We start from the raw sequence: 16,088 nt of genomic DNA on the forward strand, positions 1-16,088 counted from the left end.
GAAAAAAGTAACTTTTTAGTTACTTTCAGCAGCTGCCAAGTGGCAGGAATAGCACTTATCCACAGTACAAGAACCATACCCATTACTTGGTAATGCACACCACACAAGTTACATAATGATGTCATCCATATGAACCCATCCATCCATCCATTTTCTGAGCCGCTTCTCCTCACTAGGGTCGCGGGCGTGCTGGAGCCTATCCCAGCTGTCATCGGGCAGGAGGCGGGGTACACCCTGAACTGGTTGCCAGCCAAACGCAGGGCACATACAAACAAAAAATCATTCGCACTCACATTCACACCTACGGGCAATTTAGAGTCTCCAATTAATGCATGTTTTGGGATGTGGGAGGAAACCGGAGTGCCCGGAGAAAACCCACGCAGGCACGGGGAGAACATGCAAACTCCACACAGGCGAGGCCGGGGATTGAACCCCGGTCCTCAGAACTGTGAGGCTGACGCTCTAACCAGTTGTCTACCGTGCCGCCCAATATGAACCAATAACTTAAATATTTGTGTAGTTGAAACCACATTAAATCAGCAACTTCGTGCAGACTTGACATGATAACAGTACAGTAAGTACCTCAATGTGAACAAGCCATTCTTAGTAAACTTCTTTAATCTTAACTGGTAAATGGATGCTGATTGTGGTCCATGAAGGCAACTGTGTGTGTGCGTGCGTTTGTCCGTGCATGTACGGTTTGATATTGGGGGCATACAAACACACACACACACACACACACACAAACACACACACCATTGCTCCCACCATCGTAATTTTGATGCAAAGAGCGAGAAAAGGTGACAAGATTATGCAACTGTTTAACTAGCAAAGCTGTGGGTTATTGAGGGGGGAGAAGCACTTACTTGCGTGACGTCAGCCGTGCAGCGGTTTAAACCAGCTCACAGTCCGGACTGCAATAAAGTTGAAAGTTCTCACTTTTCATTGTAAATATTATTTCAGATAAATATTGCAAGTCCTTCCATGAGTCAGTCCGTACTGTATGACGATTTAAGACCGCACATTTCGGTATGAATAATTAACCTACAATGCATTGCACACTTAACACGACAATAAAACTGTATTTTTAATGTGTAAATAAAACAAGTAACAACAATCAAATACACTTTTTACAAGGGCAAATAACAAAAATCGAGTGGCAATAGTGAAATCCTGCATTTATTTGCATTTTTATAATACTGCACCGTCACTGTGCAATGTAGAATCAACAATCACCTCCCAATAGCTTTCTTCCACTTATTGACAAATTAGTAGTGTGCGTGAATGGTTAAAAGCAATTGAATGGCCGGACTGCGATTTCTTTTGAGTCACCAGCAGCCACAAACCAGTACTTAGAAAGAGACATTGTTGGTTTGAAAAAGTAACTGTAGTCTGATTACTCTCCCAGGGAAAGTAACATGTTACTTTACTCGTTATTCAAAATGGCAGAATTTTGGAGTCACGTGTTACTTTGTAATGCCTTACCAGCATCACTGATCGGCAGTTATAAGTATTTTTTTTTGGCAGGGTGTCAATTACATGCCAGTTCCAGTGCTTTTGGTTGCAGTACCGAGCTTTGCCGCCCATTAAAAGAGCCAGCACTTTGCCCTGCTCGCTTAATAATTCATGCTCCTTTTCCACACTGTCTCCGGTAGGCTAATGATCATGTAATTAAAATTGCTGGCTCCAGAGGAGCATGTGAGTAATGTGCAAGTAAAAGACAGAATCTTGGAACACGTTGATGCATTTAAAGCCCCCTTGTAGACACTGTTGCTGTTTTCGAGCCAATTTAAAAGCAGCGTTATGAAAAAACATCACGAGACGTGTGACATGGCTTAATGAAACCACTTTGAACTTTATACAATATTCTAAGTAGTTCTATTATTCTAGACACGTTTTCACTCTCTAATCAGCACCCTATCAAAGCAAAGGCCTGTTGCCATGCGGCTGCTTGTCCTGTTGTCTGCCTCGCTGTGCCCCATATTTCCACTCAGTGTGTTTCCACGTTGCTTCCTCCCGGCCTGGATTCCCTTGACTCAGCTGTGTGAGTATTGTCTCCCACAGGAAAAACTCCAGACTCCAGATCAGCAGAGCGAAACTGGAGGATTCTGGGAAATATACTTGTGTGGTGGAGAACCTGCTGGGAAAGGACAACTCCACTGGCACTATAAACGTCCAAAGCAGTGAGTACCGAGTGAAAGCACTGGCATTGTTCTTCATTACTTATGACTGTTCTCCGGCCAACTAAAGATCCAAAGTGGGCATCCCAAACAGGCATGTAAAAGTGATAAAATGCATAAAGAACAACTGTCCACCTTGTCTTTGGGGGTTTGCAGTGTTTTTAATATGGTTTCTACTATTCAGCAATGTGCATCTGGCAGTGTGACATGAGAACATAATGCAGAACAGAATAAAAAAACACAGCACACCTGAGAGCTGTAAAAAGTTTCACTTTTTGATAGTGGAAAATACAGTACAGTACATGCTAGTGTTGTGTTTTGGAAAGTGCTGTCGCTGGTGAAAGACGTTTGATAACAGCTGCTTCCATTTGGTTGGGGGGTGAAATAATGTTGGTTCTGAGCACTGCTACAAGTATGTTTGGGTAGTATACTTGCTGCATGGTTGCAGACAGTATTCCCCCCCTCCACACACACACACACAAATAAAGAGCGGATACAAGTCATGTGCTTTTGCTTCTATCCAAGCAAGGATGTATCGTTATCTGGTGTCTGAGTGGCAAAAATCCACAGCTTGTCGAGAGCGCAGACTGTAGCTAGAAATTCCACATCTTCCCCACCACTGTGTCAAAAACAAAAAATCTACATCCACTCACAATGGCGTTATAAAGACACAAAAACACATTCAATAGCTCTCAAAATGCAAATTAGAAGCCTGAAAAAGCAGCAGTAACCACGTGGTCATGTGCACTGATGACTCTGTTCCTCAAAAGATAGCATGCAAATATTCTAAATGTACTTTATACATATTTAAAATCAGCATGGAAATTTAATTGGTACCTTTAATTGGTACTGTTTAATAACATTTACATACAATAATTTGGCTTTAGTGGTACAACAACTAATCGATTATGAAATTAAGCGACTATTTTGATCATCAATTAATCGTTTAGGGACCTTGCTTAATTTAAAATTACAGCCTCACAACAGTAAAAATCTTCAGATTACTGTAGTCCTCCACGAAAGCAGACGGATCATCTCCGGTTTTACTTTGGAAAACAATGATCAATATTTTTGCTTATTTATGTTACGAACCAAAGCATAATGAATTTATGTTTTTGCATTTTCTACACTGTCAATTTGAAATAATGTCCCGTTTTTTATTTATTTATTTTTTTAAAGGGATAGGAAATAGAACTTTTCTTTATCCAATTCATCAAAAAGAATAATGGATCATTAAAATCTTCGTTAGTAGCAGTCCCAATTGGCTTTTTATCTTGCCAAGCTAAAAAATATTTTCCGTTGATTTTCCTTGAAGTATATATGTCCATGAATCCGTATGTTTCAGTATTATTATTAGTATGTTAATAGGGTTATATGATTAAATATTTAATAAACTGGTTCAGGTTAGATGATCAAACAAACCTAAGAAAACAGGTGAATTTAATCCATGTACTTTTTGCTTCCTCAATAACAGACACAAACACTAGCACAATCACATTAAGCTTCATACTGTTGATAAGGTCTTATACGTCAAAAGACTCGTACTAGTAAAATTATACAAAATGACCATTCCTCTAAATCTTCACCTAAATGCGGAAAATAAATTGCTCCTCTAAGATGTGTATCTGTATACCACAGTTGTATAGTGGTTAACAAGTCTGCCTCACAGTGAGGAGGTTCATGGTTCGAATCTTGGCTCAGGCCCTCCTGTGTGGAGTTTGCCAGTTCTCCCTGTGTTTGCATTAGGTTTTCTATGGGTGCGCCAGTCTATTCTCACATTCCAAAAACATGCATATTAGGTTCATTGAAGACTAAATTGTCCATTCGTGTGAACGTGAGAGTGCATAGTTATAATAGGATGTACCCCAACTCTTGCCCAAAGTCAACTGGGATGGGCTGTAGCTCACCCTTGACCCTAATGAGGATACGTATTTTAGAAAATGGTTGGATGAATGGATGGATGACTATCTAAATTCCAATGTTTTCACCTAAAATTCTTACTATATTGTTGTAAAATATGCATTCCTATTTTTTCCAGATTATTTTTTTTTTTGTCATTTCATTTTTGCGGGACTTTATAGTCTGGCTTTAATAGTCCTTCATCCATGGACAAAATACAAAAAAAGACAATAAAGGATATATAGTTAAAATAATAATAATAAGAAGAATAAATACCAGTGTTGGTGTGCCTTTGGCCTGTGCTTGATGTCTTGGAAGGAATGTACAGTATGTTCCTGCTAGTATTCACCTGACTGTAAAAACGTCTCAGGGCGATGATGCTGTGCAGAAAAGAGGCCGTGACGTTAAACAACGTACAGATTGTGTTTTGCTTATTTTATTTTTTCAATTGAGCATGCATGGTGACATAGCTTTGCTACTGCTGGCGAAACATTTGGATCTTTTTGTAAATTTCTTTGAGGCGGGGGAATGAGCGAGCCGCTCTTTCCACGCCACGGCGAAGATATCGTCACTCTCATTGCTGACCTTGGCAAGGGGCTCATTTCTGTAGACATCCCACTCCTACATGAGAGGCCAACTGTGGCTGCCGAGGAGTGAAAAAAGAGGTGCATTGAATCCAGCCGTCACTCAGTGCCCTTGTACGCTCGTTGAGGCACAACACTCACTCAGCCTTCTCTCTTTACATCCGTCACGACGAACTGTTATTGTTTACAGTCAGGCAGCGCCACTGGAGTAGCAGATCTTTGCAAATAATGAAAGGGACCTTTGTACGAGGAAAACCAACATGCTGGTCCAATTGCCAGCATACAGATAGGAAGCCAACCACATCCAGTTGAGATTCCCATCCAGATTATGCACCTTGTGCTGACACGGAAACGTTACATAGCCTTTTTTTAGGCACTATTCAATGAGGCTAGCTCCCATGCTTGGTGCAAACCGTCACATTTAATTGTAGCCTAATCATTTAAGATAAGTGGAATGCTGAAATACATCCTGCAGAGGTCAGGGGAATCCCTTGTGGCAGCACCTGTTTCCTTAAATGTTTTTGGAAGGCTTAGCAACATGTGACAGTGAAACCCTATATAATGATCTGTGAATATTGTATTACAAAGCAAGCAGGCTGGAACACACTGTATAGTTACAATGTATCAGACGGGACGTGAGCGTGAACTCCTTTGAAGGTAAAGCGTGACTCATTAACATCTACTGTAAAATTTAGAGATATGATAACAATCCATTTCTCTTATACAGTACTGTACTGTACAATCTACCGAGTCAGGTAACATTTAACATTCTTAACATTTATATAAGTATAAAAAGAAGTTAACCACCATTTTGGGTCAATACCACATTAAAGTGCCTTTGGTGTCCTCTTCAGAATCGAAAATGTAGTAGAATAATGGAACTGAGGTCTTATAAATGGCCAAATATTTACACACATACCAGTATGTCTCTTAAAATGTGTTTCCTCCATTTTATACCATTTCTTTTCTTTGGGTGTACATGATTTCGCCATGCCCCACACATTGCACTGCTAACCACAATGTGTAATATAAAGTAGTTGAATGACACTAAATATATTTTTTACATGGTGTTATTTTCCAAAGTTATTTGGTAAAACAAATCATTTTGTTCACGAATAGTCTAAGTTTCACAATCATATTTATTGGACATCTTGCATGTGTCTCTGAAATTGCTCTTCGCCCTGTCATTGAGAGAAAGGTTGCAGAGTAAATAATTACACTTATGTTTCGTAATTTTCATCATATTATGTGTGTAGTTGTCGAGCTTAACATGTCCACTCTGTCATAGTAAAATATCAACTGATATAAAAAACTTTCAGAAATTCAAAATATATTTGCTAAATGGTACACAGTCGGCTTGATAAGTGAATCATAACACACATTGTAGCTCCACTATGTGTTCATTAAAAAATACAAAACCTGTCAGCAAGCTCACATATCTTGTTGTTTGCATGTACATTCTCTGCTGACAGTTAATTTATTTTTAAAAAGTGTGTGAGCTTGACCAATATGCATTTCTAACAGCATAACATCTACATACAAAGAATATGACGTCTCAAAGGCACCGTCTGTTGATATTGACTCTTTTGTTGTCATTGCTGACTAAACATATGATACTGAGCAGCCAGGATAGTCGTGTGTACCTCTTTCCTACATCACAATAAGTTCCATTTCCAATTCTATGATCTTCAGCACACTTATCCTCCCTCTGTGATGGCACCCGGACCGGGGTTCAAATCCCGGCGCCAAATGTGTGGAGTATGCATGTTCTCCCCGTGCCTGGGTGGGTTTTCTCCGGGCACTGCGGTTTCCTCCCACATCCCAAAAACATGCGTGGTAGGTTGATTGAATACTCCAAATTGCCCATAGGTGTGAATGTGAGTGCGAATGGTTGTTTGTTTCTCTGTGCCCCGCGATTGGCTGGCGACCGGTTCAGGGTGTACACCGCCTCCCGCCCGAAGATAGCTGGGATAGCCTCCAGTAGCCCGCAACCCTAGTGAGGATAAGCAGTAAAGAAAATGGATAGATGGATGGATGGATGTTCCATTTTATCTGTCGTTGTCATTGCAATAAATTATACCATTTTGTCAGGGAGGAACCATTTCCAATTTCGTTCTTGAGCAGAAATATCTTAGGAAACATCACCCTAACAGAGCCATGTACAAGTGTACTTTATCTAACCGTAAATATAAGCGGCTTCTTGCACACTTTTAGGTGTGCAAAGGTGTAGATGTAACACTATATTGAAAAAGCGGACTGTCTTGTCAGCATTTCATTAAATCGCTCTTGGTTTTTAAACAATGGCATGACTGTATGGCCCATTTTTTGCAGTGACCCCAGGGTGTCTGCCTGTCTCTGTGTGTGCGTGTTTGTTTGCAGGTCCCATTGTGTTACACCGGCACGTCTTGTTCCGTCATGCTTCAGGGAAGAAGGCAAGACGGGACGAATCAGGGGTGGTATGTCCATAGGTGGGGGGGGGGGGGGAGGAGGTATTCAACAAAACCATATCCTCCAATAAACAACACTCTGTCATTATCAAAATCACTGCTAAAAGTATGAAATCTACGTGTCCAATCTTTCTTGTGTTTGGAAAGGAGACGAGTCATTTTAGACGCACTTCTCCTCCTAAGGTTGCAAACGACATGGCGTTAAAGAGCTGCAGTGGCCCGCTGCAGTATGTTGCAGCATGTCGCTGCAGTATGATCAGTTTAAGTGAACAAGAGGGGAGGGGTGCATGAGATGGACAGAAGGACACACACACAGAGAGAGATAGAGAGAGAGAGAGAGAGAGAGAGAGAGAGAGAGAGAGAGATTGAAAAGAGTGCGGAAGACAAGGGAGAGACGGTGCAATCAATATAAGGGAATGCATGACAGAAAGCAGACTGAGACATTATATACAATAGACAGGGGGAAGCGGATATACAGTATATAGAGGAAAGACACAGAGCGAGAAGGAGCAAGACAAGAGCTTGACGTTCTGGAGGGGAGAGTTTTATACTCTTTTAGGAAGCAGTTTAGCCCAAAACTGAGTCTGATGTTTCTAAAAGAGGACCTATTGTAGTTGTTTTTTTAAATCTGCCGTGGCAATTTTCAGCGCATTACAACAGAGGCCCCTTCATGCCCATCTTGTTCTACCTGATTTAGGAGTGACCCCCAAACTATTACTGTATTGTTATTATCAATTCAATATAAATGTACTTACCAAGATAATCTTCCACAATCTAATGAGATCCATTACAAGAGCTGTAGCCACAATTCTGCCTGCACAAAAATGCATCGTTGTAGCCCAGGGGTGAACTGAAGGGCATTTGATTTTTAAGACAAACAGATGGGCGAGTTTATTCTTATTCTTATTATATCTTAATAATAGAATAATCCATTTGAATTCATCATTGTATTCTTTATAATTAATTTAATTATCCATCCATCCATCCATTTTCTGTGCCGCTTTATCCTCACAAGGGTCGCGGGCGTGCTGGAGCCTATCCCAGCTATCTACGGGCAAGAGGCGGGGTAAACCCTGAACTGGTCGCCAGCCAATTGCAGTAATTGAATTATAATCACCCAATTATTTAATGAAATAAATACATTACATGTATGTACCTTGAGATACAAGTTCAATGGGTTGCATGACCATGCTTTTAACACAAATCATCTCTCCCAATTGAAATGAATGGAAACTGGCCATTAATCCGTTCCAGCCCCCAAACCACCCACTCCTAAAACATTTTGGAATGTGTCTTCAATAAGGAATGTAGGACTCTATAATATTGTTCATTATAAAAACATGTCGTGATATCATAATTCAATGGAATTTAAAGAATTAAACATTTTGTGGATAATGATGTATTCATTGCATTTGTGCAGCTCCTATTGGTATGGGCGCCTTGGCCACCTGGAGGCAGTATAATACAGATATAGGAATATACAGTACATGGAGAAGGATATCACGACTCCTCAGTAAGCTGCAGTAATATGAGGGTTTTTTTTTTTTGGTAGAGGATAAAGAATGTAGGCCTGTGAGTATTGTTACAGTTCATTGTCTGTCTACGTGTGTTGCTCCATAGTTTGTGCTCAAATATCCTTTGGTTGGAGAGCTGTGATATCTCCACTGCTAGTGCTATTCATTAGCCGATTTGTTAGCACTAAGCTAAGCAGACTTTGCTAAGGCAAAGCTACAGTATGTGGTTGTTTTAAATACATTGTGTGTAATTATCTTCCTTTTATGTATAGTTTGAAAGTGAACTTCAACTGGGTGTGATGTTAAACAGCTTGAAGCCTCTTCTTTTGAAGAGTTGTTCACTATCTGCCGAACTGCTGCTTATTGTAAAGTGAATTGAGTTGAGTTCACTGTCAACATACAGTATCTCAAACTATTTGAAAATAGGCTAAATGACGGCTCATTAGTCGGTTCACTCGTACATCAACTACATTCCTTTTTCAATGTAATTTTGTGTCCATCAATACTGAGCATTCATACATTTATAATGGCGTGTTTTGTTGGTATCGGACACTATTGGAATTAGATTGTGCAGGTGTACCTATTTTTCTAGTCTGCGGTTACCAATGATCACAGATTAAATAACAAAATGAACTCAAATGGCAGCATCTTCTTCACTCAACGTGATGTAGCACGTCTGCAGCTTCCTGCCATCTGTTCTGTGCTGAGGGCCGACCTGAGCCACCCATCAATCAGCTCCACCACATGGTGATTTAAGGACAGCGCATCACACGCTGAAACGAGGGGTTCCCTTCGTTTGAAAATAAGAATCCAAAATGTGATTTTAAAGCCATAAAGCACACTAGCTGTGAATTTTAATATAGGTCGTTTAAATTGATACGCATAGTATCACTTTGTCAAGGAGCGCCAGACTCATCTGACACTTTGCCCAGAGGCGTTGTTAAATAGGAATTACCTGAATGTTCCCCGGATACCAATTTTACCTCCACATATAAAGGAAGATGGGAAAGATCACTGCTGTATGCCATAAAAACAAGCAAGATATATTAACCCCTATTAATAATGCACATAACATTTGGTTATTACTCCAGCTCTGCCAACACCTATTTATAATTTCACAGTGAGGGAAAAGAAACCTACTACGCCAGTTCCCTCGGGTGAGGAAAAGCTAACCAGCGTGTTCGTGTGGGAAGAACCGGAACCTTAAATGAGCCCCTTTATGCATTATCAAGCATTCAGTGCATGGTGGTGCCATGCCAGCCATGCAGTTTGCCCTATAACACTAACAGATTGCACCTGTGTATGGATTTTACGCATGACGCTTTGTAAGAGCGGGTGGAGGAGGAAGACCCACTGTTAACTGTATGATGTGTCATTATTCAACACACAGTTGAGGTTCTGCTTCAACACATTTCATTACTATTCCTTCCCACTGCTTGTATTTTAACTGAAACATTGGGGAGTCTCTCCGGACTCTTCGTGTTCTATCGTTTACATTTTGCTGTTGCTGACCTGAATCCAGTGTGTGTTTTGTGTATGAGCGTTTGGGAGTATCTCCCAGGGGCATAGTGCGGGTTGCCAGAGCCTGGAGTAAGGCAAATATAAATGCCCCACCCGCCACAATCCTTTGGACCAATACCACCAATACCAAGTCTACCTAAATATCTTAAAATACGAAACAAAAATGCAACATACAAGGATGGCTGATAGGAAGATAGCTTTACGTTTCTGGTGATAAAGCTGTCCAATAATAGTCACTTGTGGAGTGTTTTTGTCTTTTTCTTGCTTCTGGGGGGGGCGGGGGGGGGGGGGGGACAATAATCTGACATACATGGTTGTCATTGGGCATTGACAACCTTCTTCATTATTAATGCACATGACAGTAGCTAACTATCATAATGTAAAATATTCATTTGTAATTTCCACAGACAGCAGAAATTAAGCAGAGACCGTATATACTAGGCAAATCATAAGCCAGTAGTCCCATGCCCTTCGGGAATTTATTTAATTTTTTTAAAAGTTAATTCAATTACATTTTCTTTACAAATCAGTTGATTGAAGACTGTAAATTGCCCTTAGGTGTGAATGTGTGCACGAATGGTTGTTTGTCTATATGTGCCCTGCGATTGGCTGGCGATCAGTTCAGGGTGTACCCCGCCACTCGCCCGAAGATAGCTAGGGTAGGTGAGTGAGGATAAAGCGGGACCGAAAATTGATGGATATATATATTAACTCGTCACAATTACTCTCATTAAATATATTTCCAAAGGTGCTATTGACATGAAAATTTCACCAGATGTTGGGAACAACCACAGTAATCCATACATACACAAAAGTACAACAAATAAGCTCAGAAATTGAGTTGTGTGTAATAATGTGAAATGACACAGGGAAAAAGTATTGAACACGTCAACTGGTATTTATATAATACTTTGTACAAAAGCCTTTGACACCTTCAAGACACCTCCTGTATGGAGAACATAGTCGCATGCATTGCTCTGGTGTGATTTTGACCCATTCCTCCTCACAAGCAGTCTTCAAAGCTTGAGGGTCCCGTGGGCTTCTTTTATGGACCTTGAGTTTCAGTTCTTTCCATAGATTTTCGATTGGATTCAAGTCAGGTGATTGGCTGGGCCATTCTATAAGCTTTATTTTTGTTATTTGAAACCAATTGATAGTTTCCTTGGCAGTATGTTTTGGATTATTATCCTGCTGAAATGTCCAAACTCGTTTCATTTTCAACATCCTCGTAGATGGCAGCTGATTTTTGTCAAGAATGTCTCAGTACATTTGCCAATTCATCCTTCCTTCAATAATGTGAAGTTTACCAGTACCATTTGCTGAAAAGCAGACCCACACCATCATGTTCCCACCTCCAAACTTCACTGTTGGTATGGTGTTTTTAGGGTGATGTGTAGTGCCATTTCTCCTCCAAATGTGGTGTGCTTTATGGTATCCATCCACCCATCCATCCATTTTCTGAGCCGCTTCTCCTCACAAGGGTCGTGGGCATGCTGGAGCCTATCGCAGCTATCATCGGGCAGGAGGCGGGGTACACCCTGAACTGGTTGCCAGGCAATCGCAGGGCACATACAAACAAACAACCACTCGCACTTTTTTTTTTTTTTTTTCAATTTAGAGTTGTCAATTAACCTACCATGCATTATTTTTGGGATGTGGGAGGAAACCGGAGTGCCCGGAGAAAACCCACGCAGGCACGGGGAGAACATGCAAACTTCACACAGGCGGGGCCGGGGATTGAACCCAGGTCCTCAGAACTGTGAGGCAGACACTCTAACCAGTGCCGCTTATGGTATCCAAACATTTAAATTTTGCTCTCATCCGACCAGACTATATTATCCTAGTATAACTGGCTTCTCCAAATGTTTTTCAGAAAATTTAAACAAGCTTTGTCATGCTTTTTTTTCCAGCAATGGGGTCTTTCGTGGTGAACATGCATAGAGGCCATGGCGGCGGAGTGCATTACTCACCGTTTTCCTTGTGACACTACCTGCTATTTTCAGGTCGTTTTGAAGCTCTCCTCAGGTGGTCCTTGGCTCTTAGACAACCATTCTGATTATTCTTTGCACTCCTCTGTCAGAAATCTTGTGAGGAGCACCTGACCAAATTTATGGTGGTATGATTGTCTTTCCACTTACGTATTATAGCCTCAACCGTGCTCACTGGAATGTTCAGAAGCTTAGATATGCGCCTGTAACCAATGCCATCGTTTTGCAACAATTAGTTTGCGATGGTCTTGAGACAGCTCTCTGCTCTTTGCCCATCATGAGATGTGTCTTGACGCACACCTCGACAATGAGACCTTTTTGTTGGCCATCAATTAGGACTGAACCAGCTGATATTCATTTGCACTGACAAGGGGCAGGATTGTTGTTTGATTATTGATATATTTTATGTGTTGTCTTGGCTTTCCATGCCGTTTTAACCTCCCTTCATACCTTTATACCTGTGTCATTTCACATTTTTACACACAACTTAACTTATGATCTTATTTTTTTTACTTTCGTTGTATGTATGGATTACTTGGGTTGTTCCCAACATCTGGTGAAATTTTCAGGTCAATAGCACCTTTGGAAATATATTTAGTGAGAAAAGTAGTGACGTGTTAAATACTTATTTCAGCTGCTGTTTATCAGGGTTGGCACTGGGTCATGAAAAAAATCTCCTAGCTACACACAAACTCCACTTATCCCCTTAACCACAGCATTACGTGTGTTTATGTGGCTAAACAAATTATTACAGCAAATATTAAAGGACTTGATGTTGACAACGCTCAGTTTTCATAAAGAATGGAGCAACCCGTGTGTGGCCCCACAGCCATACTTTACCCATCCCTTTTACACACAGTCGGTGTGCATATACCTGTAGATGCCAGATAAAGTAAATGTTGCAAAGCATCATGGAGGATTGGCAGTGCAGCTACTGTAAATTAGGAATGCTTGTTGGTGGTTGTGTGAAGATTTTTTCATGGGTTTTGTGTGTTACGGTAACCATGAGTGTGATGAGGGTGGGATGGAGTGACACACTCGTCTGTGTAATTGTCAAGGATGGTGTTAATTTTGACTTTAAATTGATGAATTGGCTATTAATCCTGCTACGATCCCTTTAATATCTTTTCTCATCATGACGCCACTGAAGGTGTTATCCCTCCTGTAACATCATCTTGCCCCTCCCCCCTTCGCCACCCATGCTCTCCATGCTACCGCACCGGTGTTTCCCGGGTGTCTAGATATGATAAGTTATTTTCCCTACAGCATGCCCGACCTCCTAAGTAGGACCAGCGGCCATTTTTTGTCCATGTGGTCTGACCTCTAGCATGTAATCAGTCTGGCACGGTGAGACCTGGTGGCCCGCTGCAAAACAGTGTAGTATATCATTCACTGTTTTTTAGAACAAAGGACCAACCGCGGTCAGGTTCACGGGGCTCCACGTGGCTTCAGATTAAGGCCTCCCATTATCCTACAGGCTGCCATGTTGTGATAAGTGCTTGTGAGGCGGCCAAGTGTCCACGGGCTGTAGGTCACATCCTTGGGGTGTGCTGTGCGCCGCTCCGCCGAGAGAGTGTGTGAGCGTCCAGGAATGTGTTGATGGAAATCACAGCTGAACATATGATTGCTCCAACCTTAGCAGTCATGCTGGGGCCCACCAGCAACAATTTCACGGATGCATGCACGTACGCAGGCCCACACACACACACACACACACGCACGCACTCACGGACACACACACACACACACACATACTTTCACATGTTTTCACTTGTGATTGTGAGGCCAACTACTGTGACCCCAATGCTGATGTACAACCCCAATTCCAATGAAGTTGGGATGTTGTGTTGAACATAAATAAAAACAGAATACAATGATTTGAAAATAATGTTCAGCCTATATTTAATTGAATACACTGCAAAGACAAGATATTTAATGTTCAAACAGATAATATTTATTGTTTTTAGCAAATAATCATTAACTTAGAATTTTATGGCTGCAACACATTCTAAAAAAGCTGGGACAGGTGGCAAAAAAGACTGAGAAAGTGGAGGAATGCACATCAAACACCTGTTTGGAACATCCCACAAGTGAACAGGCTAATTGGGAACAGGTGGGTGCCATGATTGGGTATAAAAGGAGCTTCCCTGAATTGCTCAGTCATTCACAAGCAAAGATGGGGCGAGGTTCACCTCTTTGTGAACAAGTGCGTGAGAAAATAGTTGAACTGTTTAAAGACAATGTTCCTCAATGTACAATTGCAAGGAATTTAGGGATTTCATCATCTACGGTCCATAATATCATCAAAAGGTTCAGAGAATCTGGATAAATTACTGATGTAAGCGGCAAGGCCGAAAACCAACATTGAATGCCCGTGACCTTCGATCCGTCAGGTGGCACTGCATCAAAAACCGACATCAATGTGTCAAGGATATCACCACATGGGCTCAGGAACACTTCAGAAAACCAATGTCAGTAAATACAGTTCGCCGCTACATTCGTAAGTTCAACTTGAAACTCTACTATGCAAAGCAAAATCCATTTATCAACAAAACCCAGAAACGCCGCCGGCTTCTGTGGGCCCAAGGTCATCTAAGATGGACTGATGAAAAGTGGAAAAGTGTTCTGTGGTCCGACGAGACCACATTTCAAATTCCATCCATCCATTTTCTGAGCCGCTTCTCCCCACTAGGGTCGCGGGCGTGCTGGAGCCTCTCCCAGCTATCATCAGGCAGGAGGCAGGGTACACCCTGAACTGGTTGCCAGCCAATCGCAGGGCACATAGAAACAAACCAGCATTCACACTCACATTCACACCTACGGGCAATTTAAACTCTTCAGTTAACCGAGCATGCATGTTTTGGGGATGAGGGAGGAAACCGGAGTGACCGGAGAAAACTCACACAGCCACGGGGAGAACATGCAAACTCCAAAAAGGCGGGGCCGGGGATTGAACCCCGGTCCTCAGAACTGTGAGGCGGACGCTCACCGTTCCGCCACATTTCAAATTGTTTTTGGAAATTGTGGACATCCAAAGAGGAAAAGAACCATCCGAACTGTTATGGACAAAAAGTTCAAAAGCCAGCATCTGTGATGGTATGGGGCTGTGTTAGTGCCAATGGCATGGGTAACTTACACATCTGTGAAGGCACCATTAATGCTGAAAGGTACATGCAGGTTTTGGAGAAACATATGCTGCCATCTAAGCAACGTCTTTTTCATGGACGCCCCTGCTTATTTCAGCAAGACAATGCCAAACCACACTCTGCTCGTGTTACAACAGCGTGGCTTCGTAGTAAAAGAGTGCAGGTACGAGACTGGCCTGCCTGCAGTCCAGACCTGCCTCCCATTGAAAATGTGTGGAGCATTATGAAGCGTAAAATACGACAACGGAGACCCCGGACTCTTTAACAGCTGTAGCTGTAAATCAAGCAAGAATGGGAAAGAATTCCACCTACGAAGCTTCAACAATTAGTGTCCTCAGTTCCCAAATGTTTATTGAATGTTGTTAAAAGGAAAGGTGATGTAACACTGTGGTAAACATGACCCTGTCCCAGCTTTTTTGGAATGTGTTGCAGCCATACAATTCTAAGTTAATGATTATTTGCTAGAAACAATAAAGTTTATCAGTTTGAACATTAAATAGTGTAGAGTATTCAATTAAATATAGGTCGAACATGATTTGAAAATCATTGTATTCTGTTTAACACAACATCCCAACTTCATTTGAATTGGGGTTGTGCATACAGAAAAATTCAGCAACCCAGCAAACACCTTTATACCATCAGTGGCCATCATTGCTTCCGTTCTGTATTTGGTCCAACTAGAAAAAAAGCACAAACATGATGACAGTACATGGTAAACGTCTCATCAATCGCATCTTTTTCATCTCAAAGTACTGTATAACGTAGTAGGGTATCAAGCTGCCTATACACTCAGTTGGTTGAACTGAGTG

General features: G+C 41.5%; 1 protein-coding gene across 3 annotated transcripts in view; it reads left to right on the forward strand.

Moving 5' to 3' along the window:
• nrg2a (neuregulin 2a) overlaps positions 1 to 16,088 on the forward strand; it is a 127,474-nt gene that overhangs the window by 59,805 nt on the left and 51,581 nt on the right. For all 3 annotated transcript variants that reach the window (XM_061702979.1, XM_061702978.1, XM_061702977.1), the window contains exon 3: positions 2,065 to 2,183. In XM_061702979.1, coding sequence (XP_061558963.1) covers positions 2,065 to 2,183 — 119 coding nt within the window. The remainder of the gene's footprint in view (positions 1 to 2,064; positions 2,184 to 16,088) is intronic.

This window comes from Phycodurus eques, chromosome 17 (genome assembly GCF_024500275.1).
Source record: "Phycodurus eques isolate BA_2022a chromosome 17, UOR_Pequ_1.1, whole genome shotgun sequence".
Classification (NCBI taxonomy): Eukaryota; Metazoa; Chordata; class Actinopteri; order Syngnathiformes; family Syngnathidae; genus Phycodurus; species Phycodurus eques.